A 12443-nucleotide genomic window follows, 5' to 3' on the forward strand; every position below is an offset into this window, starting at 1 on the left:
CGTGGACTTTTTACCTCACCATAATTGGCCGTAGGCACGCCAGTCCAATGGATACATGACACATTGTACACAAGTGAGCTCACCAACGGATACATGACACATTGTACACAAGTGGGCTCACCAACGGATACATGACACGTTGTATACAAGTCGGCTGATCAACGGATACATGACACGTTGTATGCAAGTCGGTTCATCAACGGATACATGACACATTGTACGCAAGTCGGTTCACCAACGCATTTTAAAATCTTCCTAACCCTTTCCCGGACTAACCCAACAGAGCCTAACACAGTCTAACCTTCGCTAATACAATTCAATAAAGCCCTTTTTGTTTTCCTAATTGTCAAAACCGTATATATATATATATATATATATATATATATATATATATATATATATATATATATATATATATATATATATATATATATATATATATATCATTAGGCTAGGATGCATTAGGCTCGGTTGGTTGCGTTAGGTTAGCTTAAGCTTAGGAAGGTTTTATAATCCATTGGGGATCTGTTTTAAATACAATGTGTGTTTTGTACTTGAGGCGGCTACACATTACTGGTTGCACACGGGGGAGACATCTCCCGTCACGCAGGGTGCAGTCGCACCTCCACAGATCTCCAGTATCAGGGAATGGTACTGGTAATGGCTCCAAAGGACCACCACTTACGGGCTATTCATGCCCGTGCCACCTCTAGGGTGGCTTAATCTTTATCAATCAATCACTGGTTGCAAACTGTTGTTGTTAAAGATTCGCTACTTGGAACAAACAGTTCCAAGTAGCACGGGCTATGGTGAGCCCGTAGGTACTATATATATGGTTGCAAACATCGCTGATAGCAATGACACTTCCCCCCTGATAGCAGCACGTCCCTCTGAAGAGCAACAATTCACTCTCGTAGTAATATCACTTAAAAAACAGTTCCTATGCAAATCCACACACACAAACCAACAAATTTAATCGACAAATTAACCCACATTCCAATTTTCTTCTTCAATATCCACTTACGACCAGCAGCTGCTCAAGTTTTCATAGAATAATAAAGGAGGAAAGTAGCGACCCATTAGCAACCTTCTCGCTCCGTGACACCTACTAAATTCATGGCGCTTTTTTAATATGAAGATTGAGTGGTCTTTTTGTCGATGTCTGTAAATTCCATTTTGTTTTTGTCATCTGGGTTAACAAAAACCAGTAACATGAATTAGAGGTTAGAGTAAATTGGTTTGTAACCTGGTGGTTCGGGGAGCCTGACGACTTGCCTAAAGCCTAAACCGGTTTGAAACTAGAGTTAATAATAATAATAATAATAATAACAATAATAATAATAATAATAATAATTTATTCACAAGAAGGTACAATGGGTTGGTGAGATTACATAAGATTGGAATTTGTACATTCTTTCCAAGCCTACTTACACGCATAGCGTTTCGGGCAGGTCCTTAAAGGTAGATTCTCATCAGCTAACTCATCAGCTTTTATCAATGCATTAGGAGGCCAACATGAGATGGAGTCCACGTGAAATTGAAACTGTTACCACCATAAATGCCGTTTTGCCAAGAGAGCCTCACTTCAGTCGTATGGTGAAGGTCATTTAAAAAACTCAATATTTCAGCATTTAATGTTCCGGTCTGGCTAGGATGGTTATGGGGGTGTCATTCACGACCATTCGCGTCGTTGAAAATGTTTATGGTCTTCTACATTTACTTCAAACAAGCCATATGCTACCGGTATATAGCACTAGGGGACAGGTGGAAATTGAGTGCCTAAATGAGCCATAGAGACATTAGGAAGAAATGTTTTAGTGTCAGAGTAGTAGACAAATGGAACGCATTACGAAGTGATGTGGCTGACTCCAAACACAGTTTCAAGTGTAGATATGATAGAGCCCAGTAGACTCAGGAACCTGTACACAAGTTGATTGGCAGTTGAGAGGCGGGACCAAAGAGCCAGAGCTCAACCCTCGCAAGCACAACTAGATAAGTACAAGCATGCATGTATTGGCGGCAGCGACCAATGGTAAGAGGTGGTGAGCCTTTCAGGCAACGCTATTGGTCAGCATTCCATTTCTGATGAGCCAATCAGGTAAGACCATTGGCCAGGAATCCCTCTTAAAGTAGGCTCTGTCGCTAGCAGGCTCTCGCTAGTTTAGTCACAGTTAAGGTCAACACAACGGTCACACTTCAGTCGGCACATTTGTGCCAGGTGAGTACGACGGGCTCGCCATAGCCCGTGCTGCTTGGAACTTGTTGTTCCGTAATTGAATCTATAAAAACAAGAACAAGAAGAAAGTCATATCTGCTGTTCGTCTCTATGGTACAGGGGCCAGAATCACGAAGCAGTTACGCAAGCACTTACGAACGTGTACATCTTTCCTCAGTCTTTGACGGCTTTGGTTACATTTATTAAACAGTTTACAAGCATGAAAACTTTGCAATCAACTGTTGTTATAGTTATAAACAGCCTCCTGGTGCTTCGGAGCTCATTAACTGTTTATCAGTTGTAAACAAAGCCGCCAAAGATTGAGAGAAGATGTACACGTTCGTAAGTACTTGCGTAACTGCTTCGTGAATCTGGCCCCTGGTGTACAGTATTAGCGCCATTCTTGGGGCTACTTGGAACAAAACCTTATGCTCACATTATTTCATGAGAACACTCACACCACCTCAATGAGAACATTCATATCTTGTTAATGAGACAAATAATTTCATGATGAAGCATGCTGTTCATTTGATCTCCAATGCCCTTGGAAGGTGCATGAACCGGAGTATGGAAGGTGCAATTTAAAGTAACCAATTATATATACTGTACATTAATTACCATTACGGTTTATGGATAGTTAAGTAATTCTCAGGAGAAAGCTGCAGAAAGACAAGGAGCTGCGATAGGAGTATAGGACTGAGGGAGGGCATGATCCCTAATCACTTGGACCATTCAACGTCGACCTACAAGAAGCGTGACCATCGGTCTACCAACTATAGTCCAAGTAGTTGGGTCTATGGCGCAAGGAAGTCACATACAGCACCCGAGCAAGAGATGCCAAGTGTCAGCGTGAAGCAATACCAGGCTATAAACTTCATGTTATTATTATAATTGTTAGTATTTTGAATCTTGGCCCTCGGAGGTGGATGATTTTCATTGCCAGAACAGTATAAAATCTGGACCGTCGTAATATGAGCTAGACACCCCTGTGCAGGCGAGGAGTCACAATAACGTGGCTGAAGTATGTTGACCAGACCACACACTAGAAGTTGAAGGGACGACGACGTTTCGGTCCGTCCTGGACCATTCTCAAGTCAGTAGACACCCCTGGTGTATAATCTATGAGGCATCCAGCCCAACCTACAATAATGATAATTCTTATTGCAACTATTTGGTCAACTTCATTGGCGGCAACAGTCCGTTTTTGTACGTTCCACCAAATGGTTGCTTTAAGTACTATCATATCAGGATCGGGGACAATTTGTTCTTTCGCCTAATACGTCGCATTTTTAACGGATAGGTACGTTCCGTTATAACTGCGTCACATTAGATGGCAGGACAGGATGGTGGATTTTGTAGCATATTAACCTGCTTTATTGGGTATATTTTACAGCTGAGGTCTTAGAGAGAAGATGATAGCTGATAATTATTCCGGCATGAGGCTACTGAGGACGCCGCTAAGGACAGGGATGAGGTGGGGCCACTGGGTGTTGGTGGCTGTGTGTTGCTGGGTGTTGCTGCCTCCTCTACACGCCAGTAACTCCCTCTTCTACCAGGTACGTTGTCCGGGGCGTCACCCGTGTGAGGTATTAGAAACTTAACGTGGATCATAAGTAATTTCTGTAGTTGATGGTCTATTCATGTTTTGGTCGCTTGTGCATCTTCACGTTGATGACTCAATGGCTGCCATTCGATCTCCACATTAATGGTTCTGTTGCTGCCATTCGATCTCCACATTAATGGTTCTGTTGCTGCCATTCGATCTCCACATTAATGGTTCTGTTGCTGCCATTCGATCTCCATGTTAATGGCTCTATGGCTGTCATTCGATCTCCATGTTAATGGCTCTATGGCTGTCATTCGATCTCCACGTTAATGGCTCTATGGCTGTCATTCGATCTCCACGTTAATGGCTCTATGGCTGTCATTCGATCTCCACGTTAATGGCTCTATGGCTGTCATTCGATCTCCACGTTAATGGCTCTATGGCTGCCATTCAATCTAAACTAAAATCTTTGATACTTTCTTGTTTTTTAATTCAGTTTGAAAGTACGTCCTCCTGATGATTCAGCCACTTGCACTGGCTGCAGATATACGCCTTCTTGCTGGTCGGCGTTCGATCCCCAATGACCCAGGTAGTTGAGTGACACACTTTTTACTCCGTCCTCCTATCCCAACTCCTATCCTCACCTCGTATTCATTCCACGTGCTATATAATCATACTGGCTTCGCGCTTTCCCCTCATATTGCAGCTATTACTTTGTCTCGTAACCCTTTTAAGTGCTAGTGAAACTGACTTGGTGCTTTCTCATCATATTTCCTTTTTTATATATAGCTTATAAATCACATATAAATAAAGACTTCTCAAATAAAAATATTTATAAATGTAAATGTCACTTCATTTTAAATATTCCTAAGTAAACTTTCCTTGACGTCTGATGCCAGCTACCCAGCAAACACAGAACGTTTGTGGACGTTTTTTAATGGTGCCACAAAGGTAATTTTGTAACTTTTAACATAAATACGTATTTCTGACGTCCTTAAAACCATTAGATACAACTAAAAACATATATATATATATATATATATATATATATATATATATATATATATATATATATATATATACAAGTACCTCCCCCGGCAGTTCTATGTAGACACATCCGGCCCAGAGTTCACCAAGTGTACGCCAATAGAAGCCAACTTGACCGCAAGCAGTCCCAGTAAGGCTCTGATCTACTGCGTCGCCAGATGCTCTCAAGCAGGCGCCTGCAAATTTGCATTCCTTAATGGTAAATGTACAATGAGAACCACTATCATGTTCGGGAACTCAATACAAGTGTTGCATGTTGGACGCATGATACACTTTTACCATCAATTAGTGTCCAGTGCGACGTATCTTAACTTTCGTGGTCTTTGCACGTCGGCCACCATGTACACTTTGGCCATCTTTTAAGTGTCTGAGACGACCACCTTGCACATTTATGCACGTTTACAGTTCTTGTGTGTTAGGCACGATCTAACTTGAGGTACATTTATGGTTTAATGTAGCCATCAGACTCGTTTAAAATTGTATAATAAGCAATAAGCAATAAGTCCCCCTGATAACATTTGCGATTACAGAATGTTAGATCCATGCCACCTACACATGTTGTATTTACCATGTTAAATACCCTCCATTAGCGTACATATTTGTAATTAAAAACCCTTACCTGAATTAGTTTTTGACATTGCCATGTTTTAGATGGTACATTATTGTCTATAGCATTGCCATATATGACACATGTATATCATTGTTTATGACATTGAGATATTCGATGAATGGTACATCAGTTGCCCCTCACCTACACAGGAGAAACCTGCGTGATGCACAGTGTAGTGCTAGCCTCTGGGATGAACACGACCAACACTGGCGCAGTAGAGGCCTACAGGCCATCCTCTGAGAGTACACCTTACGTCGATATATCGTCCACTGCCACAGTCACCGCAACTACAGACTTCTCCGGCTTTCCGACATTTTCTGCTTCATTGGTAAGGATCATTGATAATTATTCCGAAGGGTAAATAGTGCACTTCAGTGCTCGCATAAAGATCTCGCAGGAAAACACTGTCAAAGCTGTAGCTGTTTAAGACTGAAGAGACTTTAATAATTATCGATCTATATCTCTTAAAAAAAGAGTTTTTTGTTTAAAGTAATAATACTTTCATTATTAATAATAATAATAAGCAATAATAGAATCTATTATTGCTTATTATTAATAATAATAAACAATAATATTATTATTATAAGCAATAATAATAATATAACAATAATAATATTATAATAAGCAATAATAATAATAAGCTTATTAATAATAATAATAAGCTTATTAATAATAATAATAAGCAATAATAGAAAGTATTATTGCAATAATACATTCACCCGCACACGTTGAATATATTCAGCCGCATCTTGGATATACGTGATCTACATGAGATATATATACATCTTGGATATACATGAGAAGGTGGTGGAGGCCAAGACCGTCAGTAGTTTCAAAGCGTTATATGACAAAGAGTGCTGGGAAGACGGGACACCACGAGCTTAGCTCTCATCCTATAACTACACTTAAGTAATTACGTATTCAGCCACACGCCTTACAGCTGGTTGCAAGGCGCCAGAGGCATGAATGAGCTCATGCATGATCGAGGACGAGGTTCTGCAGGGCCCTCAGTAAGGCTACCAGCCTGCTGCATTAGTAGTACCAGGGGCGGCCCTTCAGGTCCTCATGCATGAGCTCGTGCCTCTGGCGCCTTACAACCAGCTGCTCTCAGTAGATAGGGACTCGACAGCCTGAATGGGAAGGCAGCTCACCAGGGGAAGGAAAATCATGATCTCGAACATCCGCTGCCTCGCGGCCATACACACTTTTGGGACGGGCTTCATAAGTCAACCTCCAGGACAAATCCGGAGTCCCTAAGGCAGTTCGTTGTTGACTTCAACCTCGTTCTGGCAGCTCCTGCGACGGCGCTGGAACCAAACGTATTGGCGTTTGCCCTTCCATTGGACAGTTTCAACATCGTGGAGAGGGAGGGTGGGGGACCTGCTGCATGGGTAACAGCTTCTTCTCCATACTGACCTACACAGGCCTTGTATCCTGGAGAGGACACTCCGGCCTCGACAACCAGAGCGTAACTACAGTCTCCCGAGACTGTAGGGGTGCCTACTGCTAGCTTAATACTTTGTCTTGATCATTTTAATGTATTTTTTCTTATCGATTATTGCATGTTCAGTTGCAGGGAGACTCATGGTGCTGGATCGCGGTGAGTGACTGCCCCTGCACCATCGACAGCAAGAATCAGAACGTGAAAATCAACCTGAACTCTGCTCGCTACATTAGAAAAATGCGTGTCTACCCGACCGTCCCTGCCTACACTAGCCTTTCTACACATCTGCAGATCTATGTGAGTAATGTTCAAACACAGTGCAGCCACAACGTTCTTTGATGTTGTTAGAATGTAACTCAAATTAAATCAAATCAAATGTTTATTCAGGTAAGAGTCCATATATATATATAAGTAACAAACATAATGTTGGAGTAATAGATAGAACTAATATGTTTTGAAGGAAGTGTCAATTGACGAATTATGTACTCACCTAGTTGTGCTTGCTAGGGTTGAGCTTTGGCTCTTTGGTCCCGCCTCTCAACTGTCAATCAACTGGTGTACAGATTCATGAGAATACTGGGCACTATCATATATACATTTGAAACTATGTATGGAGTCCGCCTCCATACCTTGAGGTTACCGTGAGGTGCTTCCGGGGCTTAGCGTCCCCGCGGCCCGGTCGTCGACCAGGCCTCCTGGTTGCTGGACTGATCAACCAGGCTGTTGGACGCGGCTGCTCGCAGCCTGACGTATGAGTCACAGCCTGGTTGATCAGGTATCCTTTGGAGGTGCTTATCCAGTTCTCTCTTGAACACTGTGAGGGGTCGGCCAGTTATGCCCCTTATGTGTAGTGGAAGCGTGTTGAATAGTCTCGGGCCTCTGATGTTGATAGAGTTCTCTCTCAGAGTACCTGTTGCACGTCTGCTTTTCAACGGGGGTATTCTGCACATCCTGCCATATCTTCTGGTCTCATGTGATGTTATTTCTGTGTGCAGGTTTGGGACCAGCCCCTCTAATACACACTTCATGTGTATTAGCCATTTTGCAAGAACCTACCACTTAATCAGCAAATTAAAAAATAAGTTAAAAAACAAGAAAACACTGTACATTCATATAAGTACAAAAACCCGCTGTACAGCAATGTAAGTAGATCAGTAATAGCTTGTTACTCCAGGTTGGCAACACTGGCAGCATCACCACCGACCCGCTTCTCGTAGATGATCAGAATTCTTATGGCAGGCAGGAGTACTATCGCTCTTACAAAGGTACGTATTTATTACAAATGATTGCAGAAACATTAATTATGCAATAACAGAAATGCATTTGAAAGGATCGTTTGGTGAATGAACCAAACCGGGACCGGGGAAATGGCCCAGTCCTCGACCAGGACTTGAACAGGAAGCTGGCTAACACCCAGGTACCTATTTTACTGCTAGGTAACAGGGGCATAGGGTGAAAGAAACTCTGCCCATTGTTTCTCGCCGGCGCCTGGGATCGAACCTAGGACCACAGGATCACAAGTCCATCGTGCTGTCCGCTCGGCCGACCTGCTCCCTATGATAGTGACAAATGGTGCCTACAAACCTCCAGAGTCTTGAGATCATACAAAACAATGATATGCTGCTTTTAGATTCAAGAAATATACCATCTACTCTGTTATTAATTTGGATATTGTTAATTCTTGCGTTAATATGTTAATGTGAACCCTAACTTCTATGTTAATATTTCCCTAACATCGATCTTAATATTTCCCTAACACCAGTCTTAATATTTCCCTAACACCAGTCTTAATATTTCCCTAACATCGATCTTAATGTTTCAGTGAATCTGACGGCCCAGTACATAACATTCTACAAGAACACGGGAGCCAACATATGCCTCTGTAAAGTGTTCATCTATGATTAGTAGTGACTGGAGGCATCAACGAGGCTTGGCGTCTGGGGGCGGCTAGGGAAGGAGAGAGACATCAATTATTAAATACAGTGAGACCTGTATTTTGTTATCCTTGTCTTGTGTGGCTATCCTGGTATTGCGTGTTATTCTCGTATTGTGGGTTATCCTGTTTTTGTTGCTAGTTTACTGTGCACCCCATGTATTGTGTATTGTGTATTATCCTGGTATTGTGGGTTATTGTGGTATTGTGGGTTATCCTGGTATTGTGCCTTATCAATGGGTTGTTTGGTTATCCTGGTATTATGTCTTGTCAATGTATTGTTTGATTATCCTGGTATTATGCCTTACCAATGTATAGTTTGGTTATCCTAGAATTGTGTCTTATCAGTGTATTGGTTAGTTATCCTGGTATTATGCCTTATAAATGTATTGTTTGGTTATCCTGGTATTGTTTTATATAATTTTGCAAGTACAGTACTGCTTCTTTCTGGCCAGGGGGAAAAAAGACACCGACGGTATGGGAGCTTATTTATTACGTAGTAGAAGTACCAATGAATATGGTACTATGCAATATTCGATGGCTTATTTACAATCAGTCAAAAGGGTACAAAAAAATTTATAACAGTTAGGTTAGTTTATTTATTATGCACACCCCATACCCATCTGGTGGGCTCAAGACGAAGAATTTTTAGATTACCATCAAGGTGACTATGAAGGAATGAGAGAGGAACCGCAAAACATCTGGAAGGAGTTAAATAGGTGAACAAGGCATGGAAGCATCATGGCAAAACTTTAAGGTCATGACGGAACTCGTTCAAATATGTGCCAAAAGGAGGATGAAACAAAAGGGAACTAGATGGATGACTGACAGTAAAAGAAGCATTGATTTATTTATTGATTTATTTATTTATTTATTTTTATATATACAAGAAGGTACATTGGGTTTGTGAGAATACATTGGATAGTACAGTATTTACATTCTTGTAAAGCCACTAGTACGCGCAGCGTTTCGGGCAGGTCCTTAATCTAGCAGATAATTTTAAGTAGGTAATTTCAATCAGAATTGATAAATGATAAAGATACATTACAAGAGAAAAATGAGATGAGAGAGATAAGTAAGTATATTAAAGCACATTGTTATATTAAATCTCTGATTGATTACATTGACATCTTGATTAGTAATTTAAACAAGATTAATAGATACCATACAGCAGATTGACAGCACATAACATAACATTGATAACTAAGAGGAACCTCTCGAGAGCGTATAAATCCACGATGGACATCATTTATTATGAGATATATAAAAGGCACTAAACTCGGCCACCTAGGAAATCAGATCAGCCAAAAGGAACTACGGAAGAAAACTTGCCCAAAACATAAAGACAGATCAAAAGTCGTTCTATGTCTATATAAGAAGTAAAACCAAAACTAAGGACTCGGTTGGATCTTTAAAAGATGAGATTAAACAAACTATAATGACAAAAGGGCAGCTAACACTAAAGGAATATTTTATATCAGTGTTCACACTAGAAAGGTTAGATGACATCCTATCACCCACACAAATATTTCAAGTAGGTGAAGATAATAAATTTAGGAATATAACCATAACATGTGACATAATCAGGAAGAACATTGACAAACTTAGACTCGAAAGCCCCGGGTGTGGATGGAATACAATCCAAAGTCATAAAGGAACTGACAGAAGAACTATGAAGAAGAACCACTGAAATTTCTTTTAACAAACTCTCCGGACCAAGGGATAGTCCCCTTTGATTGGAAATATTCGAATGTCACCTCTATTTAAAAAAAAAAAGATAGAAAGAGCTTGGCGGAGAACTATAGCGTCCAATTAGCTTGACATTACACATCTGCAAGCTCACGGAGAGAATTCTAAGGGAGGGAATTATTCACAATCTTGCAGTGGACAGTATTATAAAATCGACACTTGGGTTTGTTAAACATAGATCCTGGCTTACAAACCTGCTCACATTTTTTGAAACTGTAAAAGACTTCCTGTTGATGTAGAATACATGGATTTGGCTAAAGCCTTTGACAAGTTACCACTTCATTGATGTGAGAAAGGCCTTTGATATTGTCAATCACAACTACCTCTTACTTAAACTCCATCATTATGGAATCCGAGGCCTTGCCCTGGACTATATCCGATCCTATCTTAGTGATAGACACCAATGTGTAGCCATCAATGATATAATCTACCAATAATCGTTGGAGTGCCACCAATAATCGTTGGAGTGCCACAGGGCAGCATCTTGGGACCTCTTCTATTTCTCATATACATCAATGATCTGCCTAATGTCTCTAACATTCTTAAACCTATATTGTTTGCTGATGATACCACCCTCATCTACTCAGACCCCAATCCACACACAACCTAAATAATGTTGTGAATAATGAATTAAAAAAAGTCCACTTGTGGATGTCAACCAACAAACTAACACTAAACATAGAAAAGACCTACTACATCTTATTTGGAAGCAAATTAACAAATGAAATTCAGCTTCAGATGGACAATATTAACATCAGTAATAAAAATAATGGAAAGTTTCTTGGCCTATTCCTAGACAAGAGATTCAACTTCAGCACCCACATACAACACATAACTAAGAAAGTCTCTAAAACAGTTGGTATACTCTCCAAAATCAGAAATTATGTTCCTAACTCTGCTCTCCTTTCACTATATTATGCACTAATCTATCCCTATCTTAATTATGGTATCTGTGCATGGGGTTCAACCACTGCATATACTTGTATAAAGTATACAAGTTTAGATAATTCACCCCAAAATTATAAATTATGCACTTAACAGTAATAACGAAGGATGCATATCGCCTATGGACAAGTAATCCTAAATATTTATATAATCCTTAATATTTATAATCCTAAATTATAAATATTAATTACCTATAATTCCCTACTTGCATAAATGTCTAACATTACATTACATGTGTAAATGAAGAGACAAGCTTTACATGCATACAGAACATTGAAAGAGTATACACGATGAATGTTTATACATGCGTACAAAGATCCAGATTAAAAGAAATCGTTGCAAGCATATATGAATTGATTCTAATAAAGTTGTGCTGGATGATTTTTTGTTATTTAACAACCTTAGGTATACACAGCAATGTGCTGCTACCCTATTCTATATGAAAGATTACACAGTGTAGATCAAAAGCTAGCTATAAGTTCATCTAATACTCCCATCTCACAGAATGGTTAGTCATGCATGGAATCAGGGGAGAAAATACCAACCTCAATAATGTTTTAATAAAGGTGAAAACATTAAGTTTTAGGCTGATCTACTAGCCCCCCACCTTAGTAGGTACAGCACAAAAATATCTTGCAATATTCCTAGTATATGAAGTGATTACAGAGCTCAAAGTGAATGCATGAGTGGGGGTGGGAAGTACGGCAAAGCGTGTACAGTAGTACATTGGGCAGCTATACTCAGACTCATCATGATGTATGAACATGACACTAAAATTCGACACTTGGACAGCAATGTATCCGCTTTAAGCCGAATTTATTCTTCATAAAAATGACTATTTAACTACTTTTATTATTTGAATGATCAAATATTGTCATTATCTTATGCTTCTAAAGCAAGGGAATGCATTTGGGCAAAGTTCAAAGCAGTTTTTCCGGATATTGAAGAGCGGTT

At 40.1% G+C, this 12443-nt stretch overlaps 1 protein-coding gene across 2 annotated transcripts; it reads left to right on the plus strand.

Annotated features, from left to right (window-relative positions):
* Positions 1-2170: 2170 nt before the first annotated feature.
* On the plus strand, positions 2171-8843 carry LOC123764451 (uncharacterized). 2 transcript variants are annotated; one of them, XM_069316093.1, is made up of 7 exons: positions 2171-2218; positions 3609-3771; positions 4863-5007; positions 5568-5746; positions 6989-7159; positions 8037-8127; positions 8685-8843. In XM_069316093.1, exons 2-7 carry the CDS (start codon positions 3628-3630, stop codon positions 8765-8767), a joined length of 813 nt encoding a protein of 270 aa, XP_069172194.1. In that variant the 5' UTR covers positions 2171-2218; positions 3609-3627; the 3' UTR covers positions 8768-8843. The 2 variants fall into 2 exon arrangements, with proteins under 2 accessions (XP_069172194.1, XP_069172193.1); XM_069316092.1 differs by having other exon boundaries at positions 2188-2329.
* The last annotated feature ends 3600 nt before the right edge of the window (positions 8844-12443 follow it).

Source organism: Procambarus clarkii, chromosome 82 (assembly GCF_040958095.1).
Source record: "Procambarus clarkii isolate CNS0578487 chromosome 82, FALCON_Pclarkii_2.0, whole genome shotgun sequence".
Taxonomy (NCBI): Eukaryota; Metazoa; Arthropoda; class Malacostraca; order Decapoda; family Cambaridae; genus Procambarus; species Procambarus clarkii.

Bases quoted from the DNA above. Each gene is read 5' to 3' on its own strand.
- LOC123764451 (XM_069316093.1), top strand. From the start codon at position 3,628: ATGATAGCTGATAATTATTCCGGCATGAGGCTACTGAGGACGCCGCTA. The intron at 3,772-4,862 runs GTACGTTGTCCG...CTCCCCCGGCAG, and splicing joins GTAACTCCCTCTTCTACCAG to TTCTATGTAGACACATCCGG. The intron at 7,160-8,036 runs GTGAGTAATGTT...TTGTTACTCCAG, and splicing joins CTACACATCTGCAGATCTAT to GTTGGCAACACTGGCAGCAT.